The sequence below is a fragment of the Oryzias latipes genome, chromosome 14, assembly GCF_053564925.1.
Source record: "Oryzias latipes strain Hd-rR chromosome 14, Olatipes_Hd-rR_3.1".
NCBI classification, from domain to species: Eukaryota; Metazoa; Chordata; class Actinopteri; order Beloniformes; family Adrianichthyidae; genus Oryzias; species Oryzias latipes.
In genome coordinates this window covers 2,099,932-2,122,879 of record NC_136250.1, presented here as the reverse complement: position 1 = coordinate 2,122,879, position 22,948 = coordinate 2,099,932, and the positions used below count along the sequence as shown (strand labels likewise).

The 22,948-nt window shown below is 42.6% G+C and overlaps 1 protein-coding gene across 1 annotated transcript; it reads left to right on the top strand.

Annotated features, from left to right (window-relative positions):
• The first annotated feature begins 86 nt into the window (after nt 1-86).
• fez1 (fasciculation and elongation protein zeta 1 (zygin I)) lies at nt 87-22,948 on the top strand. The gene is made up of 10 exons (XM_004084225.5): nt 87-507; nt 2,741-3,093; nt 12,069-12,156; nt 13,013-13,099; nt 14,373-14,538; nt 15,245-15,558; nt 16,101-16,181; nt 21,696-21,771; nt 21,867-21,932; nt 22,044-22,948. Exons 2-10 carry the CDS (start codon nt 2,771-2,773, stop codon nt 22,058-22,060), a joined length of 1,218 nt encoding a protein of 405 aa, XP_004084273.1. The 5' UTR covers nt 87-507; nt 2,741-2,770; the 3' UTR covers nt 22,061-22,948.

The following is a 22,948-nucleotide window of genomic DNA, read 5'->3' as shown; positions in this document are numbered from 1 at the left end:
CAGAACTGTGCAGACAACAAAAGAAAGCTGAGCAGCACATTGTGCTACTTAGCTGTAAACACAATCTCCTTCCCCCAAAGCACAGCTCCTCCTCTCTTCTCATCAATATCAGAGGCTGAATGGGAGCATTGGTGAAGCAGGGACAAAGGGAGAAAGAGAGTGTGCAGAGAGGAAGAGCATGCTGGGAGGGGGGAGTGGATGTCGTCAGAGGCCCAGCAGTGCGCAGACTCCGTGTGAGCTGGACTGTCTGCTTACTGATTGGAAAATAACGGTCTGTGGGAGGACGGAGAAGGGTGGCTGTGGTCTAGCGGATGTGGAAAGGGATACAGAGCAGAGAGCTGTCCACACGCTGCCATCTTTACTTCTCTGATTTGTTTCTGTTTCTCTCTGGAATAACTGTAAGTCTTGCTGCTCATCACCGGCTATTCCTTCGAGGAAGGACACAGATCCTCTTCATCTGACAGGCTTCACACACAGCCAGAGGAAACAGCCCTTCATCTATTGCAGGTAATGAGCTTTCATTCTATTCCGATCATCCCACCAGCCAGTCATTGAGCGCTGACTCCCCCCGGTTCATCATCATCCTGCCGTCATCATCCTTGCCTTGTAACCATGGTTTCCTCCATCTCTCTCCTTACCACTCCTCTCCCTCCCCCACCTTCGTCTCTTCTCTCTGCTGAGCCGCTGACATTCTCTGGCTCCTGTTTCCATTTCAACCGTTGCTCGTTGAACGTTGATTTAAGGCCACACATTTAGGTGAAATCCCAGCTGCTGTCAGTCATGAGTGGACCCTTCCATTAAGGTGCACTTTGAAACGGAATGAGGAATAATTCAACTCTTTGCTATTAAAAGTTAGACCCTTCATACTAATGGTAACCTAATGAACCTGCATTGATGTGGCTGTCATCTGAATTCACTCCAGAGGATGAAGCTCAGTGCAGTGAACTAACAGGTTAAACAGGATAAACATTTCTAAGGAAAGCAGCTAACAAAGGTATGAATGCTTTTATGAAATGGCCATGGACGACTGAAATCACTGCAAATCCCTCATACATTCATTCATTCATTCATTCATTCATTCATTCATTCATTCATTCATTCATTCATTCATTCATTCATTCATTCATTCATTCAGTCAGTCATTCATTCATTCATTCATTTAGGCAAAAACATACAGAAGAGCTGTTGGTCCAAAGGTACAAAGACTGTACCTGCCTCCCAGTAAAGACTTCCAGGATTTCACTTCTGCAGGGAAGAAGCTGTACATTTTCCAGAGTTCTTCCATGTCTCTGTATTGACAGTAAATTAGACATACTTGGAAATGGCTGTAAGGAAATTGGGTTAGTGATTTTTTTTTTCTTATTCAAATGTAATTCAGCATTAGTTTATGTTGTGTGGGTTTGCCTGGTATAGGCAGAGCTGGTTCTTCGTCTGTTCTCCTCGTCATGGGTAAATAAATGACATTAATTGGCTCAGTTGGCAGACAGTCACTGTAGCTGGACTAAGTGATGTATTTCTTGGCTTGTAATGAAGGTCCTGTGTGCCATCTTCTTCAAAGAGAATGTTCAGAAAGGAGGTATAGTTAAAGATGATGAAGGGGAGTGAAACCAGCAGGAAGAGGCAGCAGTATAGTGAGCAGACAGACGTGAAGAGGATGAGACTGAAAGACGATATCCAACTGCAGACGCAGCAGCACTTTGCTGAGTGAAGTGATGAGGAAGAGGAGGCTTGCACAAGCATGTTTTTAAACGGACTCCTCTTGCAGTCCAGCAGAGCAGAGAGGAGTAAAGACTGCACCAAAAAGAGGTGGATGTGCCAAGTTCCACCAGGATTTTTCCCTTCCAATGTTTGATGTGAAAAAGTCTATTTTTAGATCATGGTCATGTGACTACACAACTCTAACAGCACTGCTACACAACACATTTAGTAAATTCTGCTCTAAGTGGAATCACAAACTTTGTATGAAACTGTAAATTTAACACGTTATGTTATAATCCAGAGTAATGAGCAGTTCTTCTCAATAAAGGTCTTGCACACTTGCACACTTAGACCCAGCCTGCTGCTCTATTCTACATTATTCCTCACTGAACAATAAATTATTAACTGTAAGTTTTTCTTTGGTTTCATATTTTCTAAAACTTTCCTAAAGCTTTTTTTTTCTTTTTGAACAGTGCACTTTTTATGTTTTTTCCCATCTCTCAGGTAATTTAAGATGCTCTTCATGAAAGTCTACCTTTTTTAAGAACATGTCCTAAACATCATGATTTTTAATAATAGGTTTTCTCAGAGATACTTCAAAATTTGACACACACTAGAAACCACTCATGGTAGTTGAAAGCACAAAGTCAACCTTAAGGTCATTTATGATCTTCTTCCAAAGATCGTAACCAGTTCTCAACGCCTCATCAGTCAAATCTCAGCTGGTGTTGCTAATTAACTGCATTTACCAGCAAAGCCAGCTGGTAGGGTTCCCTCTGGGACCTGGTCCCCTTCTGCTGTGTCCTGCTCCATTTTTCATTGTCTGAACACAATGGACCCCTTCAGATGAGATGAGGCACAAGCAGGATTTTGGAAGAGTCACTCTGGTTCTTTGAATAGGGATTGACTCAAATCAGTGGAAGGCTGATTCTTCTTTTTGTGGCTGAAATCATCAAAGAGTGCTGAATGTCTAAATGTCCTCTTTTAACCCATACAGAAGAATATGCACTGCTGTTGTGTTAAAGCTGTCTCTGCTGTGCAGGGCTCCCAGAGCAGCCTGACGGGGGACACCATGGAAGCCCCTTTAGTGTGCTTGGATGAGGAGTTTGAGGACCTTCGGCCGTGTCGGATGGATGATCTGGACCATCCCGCTCTCAGCCACTCCTCGTACCCCACCACCACTGTCCCTCTTACCTCTATCACCCGAGAGGACTTCTCTGAGCTGGAAAACTTCTCTGAGATGATGAGCTTCAAGTCCATGGAGGACCTGGTCAACGAGTTTGATGAGAAGCTCAATGTCTGTTTCCATAACTACAACACCAAAACTGAAGGCCTGGCACCCATACGCAGCCAGTCCCACAACCAAGAAGATGAAGAGCGCCTGCAGGATGAAGAGTAAGTCGTCTTAGCTCAATGTCAGGAATGCATCCTTTTCCTTTAACCCTTGTGCTGTCTTAGATGACCCCCCCTTCCATTGACGTGTTCCCCCTACTATGACAAAGGTGGATAAAGGTGGAAAGATTTCATGTATTCCATGGACACCAGTGAAGATCACAAATCATTGAAGAAAAAAGGTTCAGAGTACTGTCTAGTGGGTCTAGATGACCCAACTCCCAATGTTAAAGTGCCTAGGACAGCACAGTGGTTAAACCACTCTCTTTAAGCTCTTCTCCCCAGGTCAACGTTAATCCAACAGCACCACTCTTTGTGCTGCCTATGGTTTCATGACAGTTTTGACAGGTTTGGTTCTGGGTTTAAAGACATGGTTATGAAGAACCTTTGATACCTGTGTTTTCACAAACACTTTTTGAAGTTTAGGACATTTAACTGCTCATGCTGTTGTCTTCCATTGAGATACAAACTGGTTCGGATCCAGGCTTCAAGTATCCTTCAAGAGATAAACATCCTGCTGAGCTCCCATAACTGCCATTCAATAATTATAACGGTAAATTTTAATACTGTTGTATTAAGGACAGTTACTTCTGTGTAGCATCACTGGTTCTTCAAGTGGTGGTCCACGCCAATCTAGGATCTGAGGGGAGCAGGAACCAAAAGTACAAAGTCTTCTCTGGCCCTTTGAAGCTTTTCATGTGTTCAGGCTCTGAAAGGTCAGGTAACATTTTGTCACTGAGTCAGCAAAATATTAAACTGACTAATGATTATTCAATTTACTGTCTAGAAGTTGAACATAGAGTTTTCTTCCTTACTGTGTAGAACGGAAAACCCTTTTGGAAAAGCTGCATTTATAGTTTGCATAGTTTTGAAAGGCAAACAAACAGCGAACCTGTCTGCAAAATGTGTTAGTTAATACCAAACCTCACACAAAGCTGCTAAAGACTATTCATGTCACCCAGTTAGAAACAGAGAAAGCTCCTCCTCTTTCTCATTGGTTTGTGATGTCATAAAGAATTCTAAATGGCTGCAGAAATGCAGCAATTGTCAACAAACACATGAGAAAACACGAAGTCTTGAAGATGATGTAGGTCTTCAGTTTTACACTGGATCTTCTAAAACACACTGCAGAATACAAGGGTAAAAGAAAAACAGGCCACAGAGCAGAATTCAGTTACTCTTTGGTCAGTTTTGCAAGTATTATGTATTACAACTGTAGAAATTTAGGATACGTTCACACTGCAGGCTGAAACGACCCAATTCCGATTATTTTGCCCCTATCCGACCTGTATCTGATCTTTTCAAATGCGACCCAGGCCACTTGGGTATGCCGTCCTGAATCCGAAATGTATCCGATCTTTTCAATTGCGACCGCCGTCTAACCAGCATGGCCACCTGAATCCGAATCGTACGTCATCGATACACAACAAACGTCATCATTCTGCGTTGAAGTAGGCGGGAACGAGAACATAAACAACAACCATGGCAGACGATGCTGCTGAGATCAGTCAGTGGAAGGGAAGCGAGGTCACCGATTGGATTCATATTTGGGGTGATCGCTCTATTCAGGCCAAACTCAAGAGGCTCTTATCGCAACCGGGCGGTTTTGAGAAAATTTTCAGCTAAATGGCCGAGCGTGGTGTTGAACCTTTCCCACGATGACTTTTTTTTCTTTCTCCCCTTTCCGACCGTGGTCAGAAGCGCGGGGGACCCAAGGCGGATCCTCCTCCTCCTCCTCCCTGTTCTGACCCTTAGATTCTCCAGGATTCTCCAGAGCGGGTCAATTAAGAGTCCATAGCATTTATTCTGGGGGAAACCTTTTATAACCGTTGTCCTTCCTCCGTAACACACAACATGAATGCGCGCCCACACTGCCCCCCCCCCCCCCCCATTCTCTCCCGCTGCATGCGCATAGTGAATGGATCTCAAATAAAATGCATTTCCCTTTTTAAAAAATTTCAATTTTATGCAGACTGAATATTTTACATCTGACACTGAAACAATCCCAATAATAAACTCAAGAGGGGCTACGGAAAAAAATGAAACACCTGCCAAAAATGTAAATGTGCAAATCAATGAAAAATTAAACTAAATTAAACTTGCAAACATTTATGAACATAACAAGAATTTGGAGTTAACCTCCTTTCTCTCCTGAAACTTCACCCGGCCATCAATATCAAGATTCAGACCCTTTGCAGAAACACATTTACTGTCGTTCCTGAGCTTTAAAGGGCGTCATCAGTGACCAGACTGACGTCACATGACCAGTTCCCTCCAACATCATCCAGCACAGGGACTAGAGAGCTGACTGTCATCAGCTGTTGCGGTTTCCATCAATTCAAGAAACTCTGCTGTGACGTCTCTTCAACACCTTTAATAAATATGTACAGCTGTACATATCTGTGATGTTGGTGCTTTAATCAATAGTGACTGAAATGACTGGATTCCTTCATTTGGCGCCCAAGTCTCCTCAGAGATGTTGTACCTGCAGTTGTAATCCTTGACAGACTCATGTTGGCAAAGGTCGACTGCTTTTTGGGAACAAGACTTCTGCAGCCTTCAGAATTTTATCACAAGTTCACCATCCTAAAATGGTTTGGATGTTTGCTCCAACTTGTCTGCAATAAGGTGTCTGTCACTGCTCCATCACTGACGTCACGGCTGCAGTAAATGCAGACGGTTGTTCTATCAGTCCAGTTAATAGTTGCTAAATCTTCTCTTTTCGTAACTGCAAACAGTGAAACTTTTCTTTATGGTAAATCTCTTAGTGGTGCTGAATGTTATATTCTTTGAGCACTGCGACCTGTTGATGACCTACCAAGCATGCAGGTTTTGCATTCAGCTCCGTGAACAAATAATACTCTTTCAGTTTTTCCTGGAAAGCTCAGCACTTCACTTCAACCTTTTTTTTCTTTTTGACAACATTTTGTTCATCATTGTGTCACTACTGATTATTCTTATAATGTAACAGTGGTGAGGCTCGCTGGGAACCAAACTGCATCTTATCCAGACACAGAGCTGTTAGGTTTCCCTTTTGTCACATGCAGATATTTGCTGTTTCACCTGTTTTGCTTTTCCTTTGCTCCCCCTAGTGGCGGAATTGCGCATTTCGGTTATTTCTTTAGAAATCATAAAAAAAAAAAAAAAAATCATAACTCGCCACAGGAATGGACTAGAAACGTGCTTTCTTTTTTAAACATCCTTTTGATTTTTCTCCTCATGTGTGGTTCGGACTTAACCACCTGGCGGGTCTGATACAGCCCGCGGGCTGTATGCTTGACAGCCCTGGTCTAGATAATCTGATCAATACTATCAAAAATCTTTCTTGTGGTATTCCCTCCCTATGACAGAATATTCCAGATGCTTTTTTGTTATAACTGCAACTAACACAAGACTTGCCATGATGAAGATTGAGACTTGATGTGATCAGTGCTTTGCCTCACTTTTTATCTCGATGCTTTTTGGTTCCTTATTAGTCATTTTTTCAATTACCTCATCTTGACTGGATTAAAGCGAGACTCTTGGACTGACCAGGATGAACCCAAATCCAAAAGATCTTTTACAAACTAGGTTTTTCTACATATGTTGACATTTTTCCAGGCGACACAGAGTGAGGGAAACCTGGAAGCCCTCTTTCATTCATTTTGAAGAACACACACACACCTTGAAAAGACCTTCATATGAAATCAAGCTTTCCACAGTTTTTGTGCAGTACCTGGATTATTATAATTACACATCCCTGTTCCTCTCAGCCAGGCTGCATGCTGAATAATTCAGAATGCAGTTTTTTCTGCTTCAGTAGGCGTTGGCTGTGTGTTAGAGGCTGTTTCTCCACTGCCAGCCCTTTTGTGTGTGTGTGTGTGTGTTCTTGTGGCACCAACAGAGACATCTCTGCATAGAATTCTGTTTAACATATCTTACTGATTGCTCGATAGAGGGCATTTTAAAATAATAAAATCCATGTTGGTGCTTGATAAACAGTTTACTGTGTCTTTCTAACGTCCTCCATCCTGGGACAGAAATGTAAAATGTAATTTACGATCTGGTGATGAGAGATGCAAACACAGACTGTAAGCAGCTATTAATAGCTTTAAAACAGGAGGCAGAGCTGTTGTTCTTGACACTGTCAGGAACACAGTGTTGTGTTTTAGCAAAGCGAAAATATGTCAACATGACTCCAAACTACAGAGCAGCTGGAAACGTCAACTATAATCCGATTTGTGGTTGAAAACACTGTTGAACATTTGGACTTAATCCCTGCAGCTGCGTGATATGAGACATGGCAGAGTGCAGCAAACTGAAGGAACAGGAGGAGGATAGTTGCCTGCTTGTGGTCAGCTTTGCTGCTCACAGGTGAAATGACAGCACCCCATGTCACTCATGCAGAATGATAGGCTGGTATATGCAGGAAAGCAGCATCCTGCTCCGCTCATTGAAATCAACCTGTGGAAACTGCTTGATGTACTTCAAAGTCATAAATGTGGAGAAAAAAACTCCTGCTCTGCTCTGTGACCTAACAGGTCAGAGCTTCGGCTCAAGCCTCTACATGAAGATCAAAAATATGTTTCCGTATAATTTGGAAGGATGTTGGAACATAAATGACAGCTGTTGCTGTTTCAGACCTTCAAATAACATGTTGGTTGGTTAGTGAATGAAAGCAAAAAGACCAAGTTTTCTGTCATTTGAACCCAGTCCAGTAAATGAGAAACACTGCACTGCTGCACAAGGATAACCTGCCATCCAGTGCACCTTCCTTCAACGATGGCCCAATTCATCGACATTTGAAGCAGATCATCTGCAGTGTCTGTTCTGTGAGCCACTCTAGTCAAATGAGAACGAGCTGCCAAGGCTTCACTTTGACTAGAATCGGTCTGTGACCTGAAGGACACACAGAACTCCAAAGATTTACCTATGATCATATTGAACGAACATTTTACATACATGTGGTGTCAGTTTCTAGTTAAACTGGATATATTTTTCTGGAAACGTGGTCTGAAAATAGGGAAAGTACATAAAGAAGCGTCTGAGTGGGCAAAAATTAATTAATTTTTTTTTTACAAAAAAAGCAGTGAAGTGATGTGTCCACTTTACTACTTTGAACAAGAAATCTGATACTAAGATTTAAAAATCTCGAAACAGGAATTTCCCCCCCAGCATTCAGAAAGGGAAAATAGCTAACTGATAGATAATTACTCACATTTTAATGTCATACTAATTCTTAGCAAATTCTTTGTTTTTTGAGTTTTTATGGATCTAATTATTCATTTTGATTAAAGTGATAAAAATCTAGTGTCTTCTTTCTCTTTCGGCTTTTCCCATCAGGGGTCGCCACAGCGAATCATCCTTTTCCACCTCACTCTATCATGAACATCTTCTACCCTAACGTTAGCCAACTTCATGTCCTCTGTTAAGACATCCATGTATCTCCTCTTTGGCCGTCCTCTTGCCCTCCGGCCAGGCAGCTCCATCTCCAACATCCTTCTACCAATGTATCCACTATCCCTCCTCTGAACATGTCCAAACCATCTCAGTCTGGCTTCTCTGACTTTGTCGCTAACACAGGCAACATGAGCCGTCCCTCTGATGTACTCGTTCCTTATCCTGTCTAACCTGGTCACTCCTAAGGACAACCTCAACATCTTCATCTCTGCTACCTCCATCTCAGCCTCTTGTCTCTGTCTCACTGCTACCGTCTCTAACCCATAGAGCAGAGCTGGTCTCACCACTGTCTTGTACACCTTTCCTTTGAGTCTTGCTGGCACTTTTCTGTCACACAACACTCCTGACACTTTCCTCCAACCGCTCCAACCTGCCTGCACTCGCCTCTTCACCTCTTTTCCACACTCCCCATCACACTGAACTGTTGACCCCAAGTACTTAAACTCCTGCACCTTCTTCACCTCAGCCCCCTGTAACCTAACGCTTCTACCTTGATCCCTCTCGTTCAGACACATGTATTCTGTCTTACTACGACTGACCTTCATGCCTCTTCTTTCCAGAGCAAACCTCCACCTCTCTAGCTGTTCCTCCACCTGCTCTCTACTCTCACTGCAAATTACGATGTCATCCGCAAACATCAGTGTCCAGGGAGATTCCTGTCTTACCTCGTCTGTCAGCCTGTCCATCAGCATAGCAAACAAAAAAGGACTCAAAGCTGATCCTTGGTGTAGTCCCACCTCCACCTTGAACTCCTCTGTCTTACCTACAGCACATCTCACCACCGTCATACTTCTCTCATACATGTCCTGAACTACTCTGACATACTTCTCTGCCACTCCAGACGACCTCATACAGTACCACAGCTCCTCCCTCGGCACCCTGTCATACGCCTTCTGTAAATCTACGAACACACAATGCAGCTCCTTCTGACCTTCTCTGTACTTTTCCATCAACATTCTCAAAGCAAAAATGGCATCAGTGGTGCTCTTACGGGGCATGAAACCATACTGCTGCTCACAGATCTCCACCTTCTTCCTAAGCCTGGCTTCCACTACTCTTTCCCACAGCTTCATTGTGTGGCTCATCAACTTTATTCCTCTATAGTTGCTGCAGTTCTGCATGTCACCCTTGTTCTTAAAGATCGGAACCAGAACGCTTCTCCTCCATTCCTCAGGCATCTTCTCACTCTCTAAAATCCTATTGAACAACCTTGTTAGAAATTCCACTGCTGTCTCTCCTAAGCACTTCCATACCTCCACAGGTAGGTCATCAGGACCAACGGCCTTTCCGCTCTTCATCCTTTTCAGAGCCTTCCTAACCTCATCCTTTCCAATCTCTGCTTCTTCCTGCTCCACAACAACCACATCTTCCTCCCTTCTTTCCCTGTCATTTTCCACGTTCATCAGCTCCTCAAAATACTCCTTCCATCTTTTCTGTACACTCTCCTGGGTTGTTACCACCTTTCCATCTCTGTCCTTTATCACTCTTATCTGTTGCACGTCCTTCCCATCTATGTCTCTCTGTCTGGCTAGCCTGTACAAGTCCTTCTCTCCTTCCTTTGTGTCTAACCTGTCATATAGCTCATCGTAAGCTTTCTGTTTGGCCTTTGCCACCTCTCTCTTCACTCTACGCTGCGCTTCCTTGTACTCCTGTCTACCTTCCTCAGTCCTTTCTACATCCCACTTCCTTTTAGCCAACCTCTTCCTCTGGACGCATTCCTGTACTTCCTCATTCCACCACCAAGTCTCTTTACCGTCTTTCCTCTTTCCAGATGACACACCTAGCACCTTCCTACCTGTTTCCCTGATAATCTCTGCTGTAGTTTTCCAGTCCTCTGGAAGCTCATCCTGACCACCCAGGACCTGCCTCAACTTCTGCCTAAATTCCTCACAAGTTTCTTCATTCTGTAGCTTCCACCACTTGGTCTTCTTTTCTGTTTTCCCTATCTTCTTCTTCCTGACCTCCAGAGTCATCTTACACACCACCATGCGGTGCTGTCTGGCTACACTCTCTCCTACCACCACTTTGCAGTCATTAACCTCTCTCAAATGACCTCGTCTACATAGGATGTAGTCCACCTGAGTACTCCTACCTCCACTTCTGTATGTCACTCTATGTTCCTCTCTCTTCTGGAAGTAAGTGTTGACTACAGCCATTTCCATCCTCTTCGCAAAGTCCACCACCATCTGTCCCTCCAGATTCCTTTCCTTCACACCAAACCTGCCCATCACCTCCTCATCACCTCTGTTGCCCTCACCAACATGCCCATTAAAGTCTGCTGCAATAACAACTCTCTCTCCTCTGGGAAAACTCTCTATGACCTCATCCAACTCACTCCAGAATCTCTCCTTCACTTCTAACTCACAGCCAACCTGTGGCGCATACCCACTGACTACATTCACCATCACCCCTTCAATTTCTAACTTTAGGCTCATCATCCTGTCTGAGACTCTTTTCACCTCTAGAACACTGTTTTCAAACTCCCCCTTCAGAATCACTCCTACCCCGTTTCTCTTCCTATCAACACCATGATAGAACAGTTTGTATCCTCCTCCAATACTACGTGCCTTGCTGCCCTTCCACCTTGTCTCCTGCACACACAGTACATCTACCTTCCTTCTCTCCATCATGTCTGCCAGTTCTCTGCCTTTCCCTGTCATTGTGCCAACGTTAAGAGTCCCTATTCTCAAACCTATGTTCCTGCCTTTCCCCTTCTCTCTCTAGATAAAAATCTAGTGTAACACGTTAAAATGACCTTATTTAAGAACAAAATGAAAAAGGATTCTGACCTATTTTAATAAAAATTGCCTATTTTCTAGATCCCAGCTCTTAATGAGACAAAAACATTTCCACTACCGATTTAGAGAACAGCTGTAGAGCAAAGATGAATTAAAACAATTTCAAACCTGCTAAAATATCTTGAACGTCAAAAGACAAGGTTGGAAATCTTTGTGAGTATTAAATATTTTGCAGCGTCATGGTCTGTCCTCACAGAACTGTCTTGTCTTTTTCACTTTTTATCTCACAGAAATGATGTGTAAAAAAGTGGAGTCATCCAATCTGGACAATTAGGGGTTTTGTGGTTTAAAAGGTTTGTTTTGCAGTTTGGGCATGCAGGCATGGCCGGTGAGGTAAACTGCATGGTGAATGGGTCCACTGTGTGACGGGGTGGATGGAGCAGGGACAAAGCAGGACAAAGGAGACTCTCTCCAGTCTTGTCATTCATTCACGGATGTTCAGGCGTTGGAGTTGCAGTCGGAGACATTTGTGAATAATGATGTAAGAAACTCTTTTAGACCTGCAATGGATTTCTGTCAAGTGCATTCTTTTGTTCCTTCTTTCCCTGCAAACTGTTACTGAAACACAAACATGAAGTCTGATGGAGCTGCAGCCCGCTGAAGACAAACAACCGATTTTGAAAACACACATTGCAGTTTGAAGAAGTTTGTGGAGCTGCTGGAAGGAAAGGTTCTTTTTTGTATCTTTTTCTGGTGGATGTTGTCTGACTGACATGGATGCACATATGTGCTGTTTTTCAGTGTGTGGGACGCTCTAACCGACAACTACATCTCCACCTGGGACACCACCAACTCTGAGGGACTCAACGGGAACCTTTCAGACCGTGAGGTACAGAGCGAAGGAAATTCAACAATCTGTTAGATATTTGCTGCTCTTTTTGAAAATCAACAGGTTTTTTTCTTCTTGTGATCAACTTGAACTGGTACTTTATGCTGATTTAGAAAATCTTGATTGACTTAAAAAAAAAACCTCGAGCCTCATTTTCTACTCAAAAAACACAAACTTTCTTGAGATCTTAAAAAAACAGCTTTATTTTCACAAATACAGAATTAAAACATCGGGACATTGGAGCCTGTTCTCCCTTTTTCAGTCCCAGCACTTTTTATGAATTAATCACACATAAAAATACTAGGGACTATAAATACAACAACACACTTTTTTAAATAATAATTTCATTGAATAAAGACATTAAATGTCACATTTATAGACAGCTGATGTGATATTTCTCGACTGTGTTGGCTTATGTATTCAGAGAAGAGCTCCCAGTGTCACTTGAAGACATGCTTGACCAACGCTGAGCGTTCTGACAGTGGGGGAGATCCCTCCTCCTCCTCAAATGCAGCCAGACAGCAGCAATTTTATGACCCAGCTTTGTTTGGATGTGCAAACGCATCTCCCATGGGGAACAGAGTTACCTTTAGCTTCTTCTCCAAAGAACTCTTCAGAAATGTTTGGTGAAGTCTGTGATTCCTCTCTCCCTATATAAATATATACATCTGAATTGTATTTTAAAATCCCTGCCAACAGTGTTTGTGTAGCTTCAAGCACATTCACCACTGAATAAAACAAGTCTTTTGTTATTTAAACACCTAAATGTATATTTTTTGTTTAATGAGGCATTCATATTCTCGTGTGAACATCACTTTGCTGTTAACATTAGTTCACATTCTGACTCAAATTGCAGATTTGTGAAAAAGACGAGGAGGAGATGAACGAGAAGAACGATAATGCCAACTGCCTGAATGATGAGCCTCTCATCACAGCAGATCAGGTGTGTGTGAAACCTGAGAAACTGCAGTGTTCTCTCTGAGATGCTCAAGTCCTATTTGTTATCTGGAAGGTCTCACTGTTGAGATTTCTGATGCTCCTGGTGTGGAGTTTCTGCTCCATTTCCCCTCAGTGTCTTCATGGATGTTTTTGCTCAGAGACGCAGATGACCCTGAAGGACCACTTCACATCTTTAGTCAAGATAAAGAGAGACTCATACAGAATCTCGCTTTGTTTAGCAATTGTTTCTGAATTACATTAAAATACTTGGACTATTTATTGCTGAGCTAATCCATAAAGAAATGCATCTGTATGTGTGAGGAGAAGCTCACCCAATAAATAGTGAGACATAATTATAAAACCAGAGCTGCAAATAAAGTCAAATCCACATTTATTGAAAATCATGGCACAGGACGTGTGGATGGGTTCAGGAAATACTCAACCGGGTCATCTAGAAATACACAGGAGAAGAAGACTGATTGGAGGATGAGTTTACTGTAGAGAAAAACAAACCAACTGCAGAATCCACTGGTGTAAAACGTGCCCAGTACAGGGGCAGTTTAAGTAGAAATGGGTTCATTAATCCAAAATATTTATCCATGGTCTGAGCCAAATGCTAATCCAGAGATCAAGTGTGCAGAATCCAAGGCAGAGGCTGATCCAGTGAGCAGAGCATCGAAAGGCCAGAGACAAACAAGGAGAATCCAGCAGACAGGTCAGGTTCAGTGTCACAAAGGCAGCAGAGATGATCTGGACTGGAGAGTTGATTAGGGGCAAATAGACAAGTGGGGAGAGTAACTGAGAACATCAAATGTATTAGAAGCATGAAACAACATTCAACATGCTTGTCACTTTGAGTATGATGAAGCTTAGTAATGTGTGTGTTTAGCACACTGTTGAAGCTTCATGTATGGACATCTGGACACCTAACCATAAACTAAACTCTGGATCACACTTTCATTACTTTCATTTGATCATTGGCTTTTATGTGAAGCTCTTTTACTCATTTCAATAAAATAGTTTATTCTAAGGCTAAAAAATGTCCAAAATGTTCAAAAATATAGCATATGAAGTTTATGCAATAATTGGGGGTTTGAAATGATTGCATAGAAACATGATCTTTAAACAACTTGTTTCAAAACTGCAGGGAAACAATATTGGTCTTCATCCTGTTGGAGCTGTCAGTGTAAAGTCACAGACCATCTGGAGAAGATGCTTCACAAACTCCACTGGTATCCAGCACACCTTTCCTATTTCTATCTTTATGTCTCTTCCAGGTCATTGAGGAAATAGTTGAGATGATGGAAAATTCTCCTGATCCTGGTGAAACTGAGGAGGAGGATGAAGAGGAGGGCAGCCCTTGCTCCTCCAGAACCAACCCCTCCCTGCTGGAGGAGATTAGGCAGCTGTCACAGGCTTCCAACAACAACTGCTCCTATGAAGGTAGAGCTGCAAGCCATGCAAGCATTTCTATTTTAACCGAGATCTCGACCATAAAGACAAAAATGAAATAACACAACGTTGTTCATCAGGACTTTTCACCAACTTAATATTTTGTGTTGGAATGAGAAATACCGTCTGGAAGTCCAGAAATGCATGGTGCTCCGGAACGGCAGACAGAATTTAGGGGGACATTTGCAGAGTCCTTTGGGGACTGTTGCAGGAGCTATTCCCTTTCCACATACTGCACATCCATCCAGGAATCCCCAGAAAATGACAGTCAGAAAAGAGAAAAGCTGAAAGTTCCTATATAAGTCAGTCTCATCTTCCATGCAACTCTAAACTGTTTTTTAAAGCTCAAATGAAAACTTCTTTGCTGACTTGGATTTCTTTCTAGTTTCTTTGTTTGGCTTCAATCTGAGATGCTGTGCTGTTGTGTTTTACAAAAAGTCAAATCCTGAATTTTACTCAATCTTTCCTATCACTATTTGTATTACTAGTATTTGACTCTAAATATTCTTCGATATTTAGTATAAAACACAGCCACTGTTGTTATGGCCTCTCAGTCTGTTAAAACAAATGAACTTATGATTCTTCTAAACATCTTCTTTTATTCTTGTGGTTTTATCTGTTACCTCTTTTAGATTAGATTTTCTTTCTGAAGATTTCTTCCTCACCATCTCCTCACTCTCCTCCATGCATCCTACAGGCCTTAGCTTGATGCCCAGCTCGGCACTCGTTGAGCTGCTGCACAGAGTGGAGGCAGCCATCCGCGATTACTCAGAGGAGCTGGTCAACCAGCTGGCTCGGAGGGATGAGCTGGAGTTTGAGAAGGAGGTGAAGAACACCTTCATCACAGCCTTAATGGAGGTTCAGAACAGGCAGAAGGAGCAGCGGGAAAGCAACAAGCGCAAGCGCCGGGACAAGGCCCTGAGCCTGCAGGGAGGGGGGATGGTGTCCATGAATGGGGGCAACTCAGGGCTCACGGGGAGCACGGACAAGACAGGCAGCATGCCTGTCAAGGTGAGAACGTTTTATCAATAAAACTTTGTGTGAGTGGTGCTAATGTTAGTATTTGCAAAACTTTGTTAACGTAGTTGCAGAATTTAGCATGCTTATACTTTTTAAGTGAATCACATAAAGATAAGAAAGCAGGTTAGTTTCTTGTTGATTACACAGACTATTTAAAACATTGATCTCAGATCCATTAGCCTCTAAAACATCTTCCTGGAAAGTCTTTGTGTGGCAGGAGCTGCATGCTATCCACTCACTGTAGGGTCTAATGGATTTTCCATGCAGTTCAACAACTCTGTCTCTGCCGGTACCTGATGCTGCATTACTGTAAAGCAACCAAAGACACATGGATGTTTGTCTTTGAGGTTTCTGTCGTGACTTATTATCAAAACCTCTGTACCCCTAAAATGAAAATACTTTTATGTATTTATATTTCTGGTCAGTCCTAAGTGAGATGTTGCTCATCTGGTGAAGAAGCTGGGTCAGTCATTTTTAACGATGACTATTTTATTTTTGTGCATTTACCTGTGTTTTTGTGCTGTGACCTTTAGCGCTTCAGCATGGAGGGACTGTCTAACATCCTGCAGACGGGCATCAGACAAACGTTTGGAAGCTCAGGAAATGAGAAGCAGGTGAATTCTGTGACTCTATCTATCTATCTATCTATCTATCTATCTATCTATCTATCTATCTATCTATCTATCTATCTATCTATCTATCTATCTATCTATCTATCTATCTATCTATCTATCTATCTATCTATCTATCTATCTATCTATCTATCTATCTATCTATCTATCTATCTATCTATCTGTCTATCTGTCTGTCTGTCTGTCTGTCTGTCTGTCTGTCTGTCTGTCTGTCTGTCCGTCCGTCCGTCCGTCCGTCCGTCCGTCCGTCCGTCCGTCCGTCCGTCCGTCCGTCCGTCCGTCCGTCCGTCCGTCCGTCCGTCCGTCCGTCCGTCCATCAAAATGGAAAGTCAATCACACAAAAGCAAGTCAGTGGCAAAAGATGTAGTAAATTGTAAGTCTTGCATGACTATGATAGTACAGAGCAAATCAATTTGTGCTGAAAAGCCCTAAATGACAGTTTGATCACCTGCTGTCTGATTATTTGAACTGACTGTGCTTCTCCCAACATTTGGCTGCACCCTTTGACCAGCCACAGCCATTGTGAGGCCATTAGTTACCACATGATCCACAAGTAGTGCCCTGATTTCATCAGCCATGTGGTTCCATGTTGGCCTCTTCTTCCTCTTCCTCTCTGGTTTTACCCCTTTATCACCCATTTTCTTCAGTGTATGAGGTTTCATGGAAACCCAAAAAAATATTGTAAAATGAATGTACAAAATGTTGAAGACATGTTCAACAAGTTTGTGTGCAATGATGCAAGCAAAGAAATGCAGATTATTAGTTGTATAAACAATGACCATTCATCCTGTCCATGTATAGCTCATTTTGATAGACATGATAAAAATAACTTGTGGAAGGTGCACTGACTGTTGTGCCCGTGGGGTCAGAAAAATAGTGTTTACCAAGAATTCTTATCCTGAGAAAGAAATTCTAGTCATTAAGACATGTTTGGTGGTTCTGTAAAGTGTCTTTGCTTCAGTAATCAAATGTTGAATGCCATTGGATCCCTTGAAGCACCTTAAAGGAAGCTAAACTGTTTTCTGTCACAACTGGTGCCACACATTTACAGCTAGGACCATAAATATTTGGACAGAGACACATACTTTTCTAATTTAGTTTCTGTACATTACCACAGTGAATTTTAAATAAAACAACTCAGATGCCATTGAAGTGCAGACTTTCAGGTTTTATTCCATGGGTTGAACAAAAAGATTGTATAAAAATGTGAAAAACTAAAGCATTTTTTAAACACAATCCCTTCATTTGGTGAGTAATTGGACAATTGACTTCCATGCTATTGCATGGGCAGGTGTGGGTAAAACCTTGTTATGTCATTATGAGTGGAGCAGATAAAAGGCCTGGAGTTGATTAGAGGACTCGTGCTGCATTTTGAAGATTTTGCTGTGAACAGACAACATGCAGTCAAAGGAGCTCTCCATGCAGGTTAAAGGAGCCATCATTAAGCTGAGAAAACTGAAAAAAACATGCCAGAAATTGCTACAATATTAGGAGTGGCTAAATCAACAGTGTGGTACATCCTGAGAAAGAAAGAAAGCTCTGGTGAACTCAGCAACGCAAAAAGACCTGGGGCCTCATTTATAAAACTTTGCGTAGGATTTGCGTCAGAAGTGGCGTACGGATGAAACATAGGACGTGCGTACGCACAGAAATATTCGGAGTTATAAAACCGTGCGCACGCACATCCTACGCATCTTTCCTTTAATAAATCACAACCGATTCTAAATGCTGCGCAGCTTTGGCGGCCTCATGACACGCCCATAGTTGCCCATAAATAGTCCGTGAAACGCCCACAAATGAATATTCATTGATTGCGAAACCATGGCAAACAAAGAGAGGAAATGAAAAAAACGTAACTTCACTCAATGTGAAGCAGAAATTATCGTTGGCGAGGTGGAAAAGAGGAGAATAATGTTGATTGGAGGGCACAGTGTGGGCATTACTAATGCCAAAAAGGCACGTGAGTGGCAGACGGCGGCAGACGCAGAAAACGCTGTAGCCTCACAACCTCGGACCGTGGCCGAAATAAAAAAGAAAAGGTCGGACATCAAAGTCAAGGCAAAAAAACGTCTAGCGCTGAACCCCCCACACACACACACCCGTGTCTGCCACGGGTGTGGGGGGGACACCGGAGCTGACCCCTCCTGATGAGAGACTGGCGGCAATAATTGGGGAATCCCTTTTAAGTGGAGTGGTGACTGAGGCGTAGGGGGACACCGACGCGCCAGATGCACCGGGGGACACCCCCCCAAAAGCCCGCAGAGGAAGTGGGAACCGGCTCATAAGCCACTCGTCCTCGTTTGCCAGCAAGTCTCCTTGCTGTCTAAAGATGCGTTCACTCCGAATTCTTCCATTTGCCACATCTTCTAAGAGCGCCAGATCAGCCATTGTGCGTCATTACGCATTGTGATGGGGCATTTTATTTCCATCCATTTAATTACATCTGACAAGCTACAGATGTCGGTAATAATCCACGTGGAAATGGGAAATTAATCAGCGCAAATGTAATTTCTTGTTGCTTTCTGAATGGTTGAGACGTACGCCATACATTGTTTTATCAAAAATAAAACAAACTAAAGGCATATGCATGAATACCATAATTCTGTAGCTTATAAAGAAATGTTTTACTATGAAAACAACTTTCCCTAGTGGACAATTAATGCATCTCTCTCCATCTATCCATCTGTCTGTCTAATTGCACCTATATCTGCTCCGCCAGACGGACACATTGACGGGAATGTCAGTTTTGTACATTATTTCGTTCTGTTAAATATATTATTTATGAGGATGAATTGCACAACATGCCAATATTGCAGAACATATTTCACTTTTCCTTCTGCAAATAATTGTTCATTTGAATTTCTGTTGTAATTTTCGTTTGAATTTTTTTTTTGTTTGCTTCACTGCTGATCGATCAAACGGGTGTTCGTGTAGGCTGTTAATTGTAAGACTTTCTTTGTGAAGTCTTCATGTTATTTCTGAGAGGCAGTATTGTCATTTTCACTTTCACGTGTTTCTTCCATCTGCCGACGGTGTCGCCGTTTCTCATTTCACCCGTTTTTGTGCGTACGCCTGGGTCAGAGCTTGATGAAGGACCGCACATTTTCCCGTCAAGTTTGCTTTTTATAAATCTCAACTATTGCGTAGAGAGTGGCGTACGCCTTCTTTTGTGCGTACGCAACGTTTATAAATGAGGCCCCAGGACGTCCACGGAAGACAACAGTGGTGGATGATGGCAGAATCATTTCCATGGTGAAGAGGAACCCGTTCACAACAGCCAACCAAGTGAACAACACTCTCCAGGAGGTAGGCGGATCAATATCCAAGTCTACCATCAAAAGAAGACTGCATGAAAGTAGATCCAGAGAGTACAATGCAAGATGCAAGCCACTCATAAGCCTCAAGAATAGGAAGGCTAGATTGGACTTTGCTAAAAAGCATCTCAAAAAGCCAGCACAGTTCTGGAAAAACATTCTTTGGACAGATGAAACCAAAATCAACCTCTACCTCTGATGGCAAGAGAAAAGTCTGGAGAAGGCGTGGAAAAGCTCCTGATCCAAAGCACACTACATCATCAGTAGAACACGGTGGAGGCAGTGTGATGGTCTGGGCGTGCATGGCTGCTAGTGGCAGTGGGACACTAGTGTTTATTGTTGACGTGACACAGGACAGAAGCAGCCCAATGAATTCTAAGGTGTTCAGAGACAGACTGTCTGTGCAGATCCAGGTGAATGCAGCCAAACTGATTGGACGGCGTTTCATAATCCAGATGGACAACGACCCAAAACATACAGCCAAAGCAACTCAGGAGTTTATTAAAGCAAAGAAGTGGAATATTCTTAAATGGCTAAGTCAGTCACCTGATCTTTACCCAATAGAGCAGCATTTCACTTGTTGAAGACTAAACTTCAGACAGAAAGGCCCACAAACAAACAGCAACTGAAAGCCGCTGCAGTAAAAGCCTGGCAGAGCATTCAGAAGGAGAAAACCCAGAATCTGGTGATGTCCATGAGTTTAAGACTTCAGGCTGTCATTGCCAACAAAGGCTTTTTAACCAAATATTAGGAATGACCATTTTGTTTCCAGTTATTTCATTTGTCCAATTACTTACGAGCCCATGAAATGAAGGGATTGTGTTTAAAAAATACTTTAGTTTTTCACATTTTTATGCAATCTTTTTGTTCGACCCATGGAATACAAGCTGAAAGTCTGCACTTCAATGGCATCTCAGTTGTTTTATGTAAATTTCACTGTGGTAATGTACAGAAACTAAATTAGAATGTGTCTCTGTCCAAATATTAATGGTCCTGACTGTATGTTACTCAATAGAGGAGATTGTTGTTTCATGATTAGGAAGGGTTGATCAGGGTCTGTCAGAGCCTGCCTACCTCATCTCACATTAAAAGCTAGGTCACATATCCCAAAATGCAATCACACAGTGGCCCTAAATGCAAGTTTTTCAGCAAATACAGTAGGTGGCCGCACGGCAGTCATATTTTTACGTGCTACGTGGTGGCCGCGGAAGTCAAATTAAACGACAACCAGATGATTTTTTGACTTCAGCCATTGGCTGCCCGGGCACATATAGAGGTCGCGCGGCAGCAGTCAAGTGACGGGCGGGTGGCAGGTGATAGGAGGGTCTCCACATTTCCCAAAATTATATGATGATCGGCTGTTTTTTGGACTGCCGCCGTCCAGCTATCCCCCTGCCCTCGCGCTTCCGTCCCACTGTCACCATACAATTTCTAGCAACCGGACAGTAGCAGGGCAAGCACCCGGTGAGGGCTGTTGAGTCCTGTAGTAATCCTTGGACCGCTTTGCCCTTGCTGTTTCTTGGGAGGCATGTTTCTTAAAATTTATAATGCATGCTGCTTTTTACATACCCCCAGGCTACCGGGCAGCTGATGGCACTTGATATGAACGGCTGCCGTCCGGAGTCATTTACACATCATCCAATCACTGCCCTGTGGCTGCCCGATTTCGTAATGACGTCATCCCTGCCTGACTTGCTAACTCCTGACGGAACAGCAGCTAATCTTAAATACTCTGTTGACGCCTTCCCTTTGGGAGTTGTATTTGTGACCGTAGCACTAAATGAGAAGCAGTCTTAGCTTTTGTTTTTTTTTTTTGCAGTATTCCTATAACTTTGACAACTTTCAAACTTGTCTATGAAGACTGTCATTCATCCAGGTTGGTTCCATTGTAGTAGGTTTAGGGGATGTCATCTGGACTTGGTTTTAAAGTTGGAAAACATTTCACCTCTTATCCAAGAGGCTTTGTCAATTCACAAAGCCTAAACCTAAACCTACTACAACTTTCAAACTTTTAAACTGCCTTTCCACGTCACAAGTATGCAACAGATGACGATAAAAATCAAACATTAGATGATGGCTAGGAGGTTACGCCACCTACCAAATGTTTAGAAATGTGAGCTCATTGTAGGAATGTTTAACACCTTCCACTCAGCTTGAACATTTCACCCTGATTCTGTTTCAGTATCTAAACACTGTCATCCCATATGAGAAGAAAGGTACCCCACCATCTGTTGATGACCTGCAGATGCTCACTAAAAGTAGGTGTACAGATCAAAACATTCTTATTACGATGAAATGATAAATATTTAATTAAATTACCTGTTTATTAGTAAAGACATTCCATCTGTTTTAGTTCTGTATGCCATAAAGGAGGACAGTGAGAAGGTGCCTACACTGCTGACTGACTACATTTTAAAAGGTAAACACAAGAAGTCTACATTTAAAGTTTTTGGACAAATCAGATTCAGCCGTTTCTTTGCTGCCTGCCAAAACACAGCATAAAGGTAATCCATGTTTTCTTCCCTTTTAGTCTTGTGTCCCACCTAAAGCACCACCAGGCCACAGGCAGCAGTGTAATGGAGTAATCCTTTACCAAGCTTTTCCAAGCTCTTCTCCTCTGGCCCAAGATGCATGAGCCCCCATTTTTCATTATTATCAACCATGAATCTTCATCTCCAACATTATCCTGATGACTAAACCACAACAACTGCCTCTCGCTGAGCGCACCTCCTTTCTTCATGAATAATGTTTTTAAGCCAATCACAGAACAAGTGGGATGGCTCACATTTACAGGACTTCACTAATGGAGCATGAAATACAGCAAGATTCACAAGATCAGGTGTGGCGGCAGTGTTTTCACTGCTTCACTGTCTGTCATCTTCTTATTTCTAACAGCAGCCAAGTTGTCAATGTCGCACGTCAACAGGCCTCCACCAGTTTATCATGCTCCACAACCAAAACCCACCGGAGAGCTGATGACTTTTTTCACTGGTGCAAATGGATCCACATTTTCCCTGTTTGTTTCCAGTGAAATGGCGATTCATTCAGATTTAAAAGCCATGGACCTTTTTCTGCCAACTAAGTACTGTAGCTTTACTAGAATGCAAACAAGCACACTCCTTTAGCGGGAGCAGTTCAGTGCATTCTAAGCTTCTTTCAACATCTCCAGATCCAGTGCTCTTTAGCCTTTTTTGTCCAGATCTTTGTTCCTCACTTTTGTCACATTCATATAGAGCTTGATCATAGCAAACGCTTCGGATTATGTTCCACCTGAGCAGCCAGTAGTTTATTCATTGAGTCTTCCTTCATATCATCTCCTAGTAAGAGAAGCTCTTTCCTGTCAGGTGACTGCATTTACACATTAGCATATTTATGACTTTCTTTGCGCCATGTAAGCGAATGAGAAGATTCTAATAAAACATTAAATCCTTACAA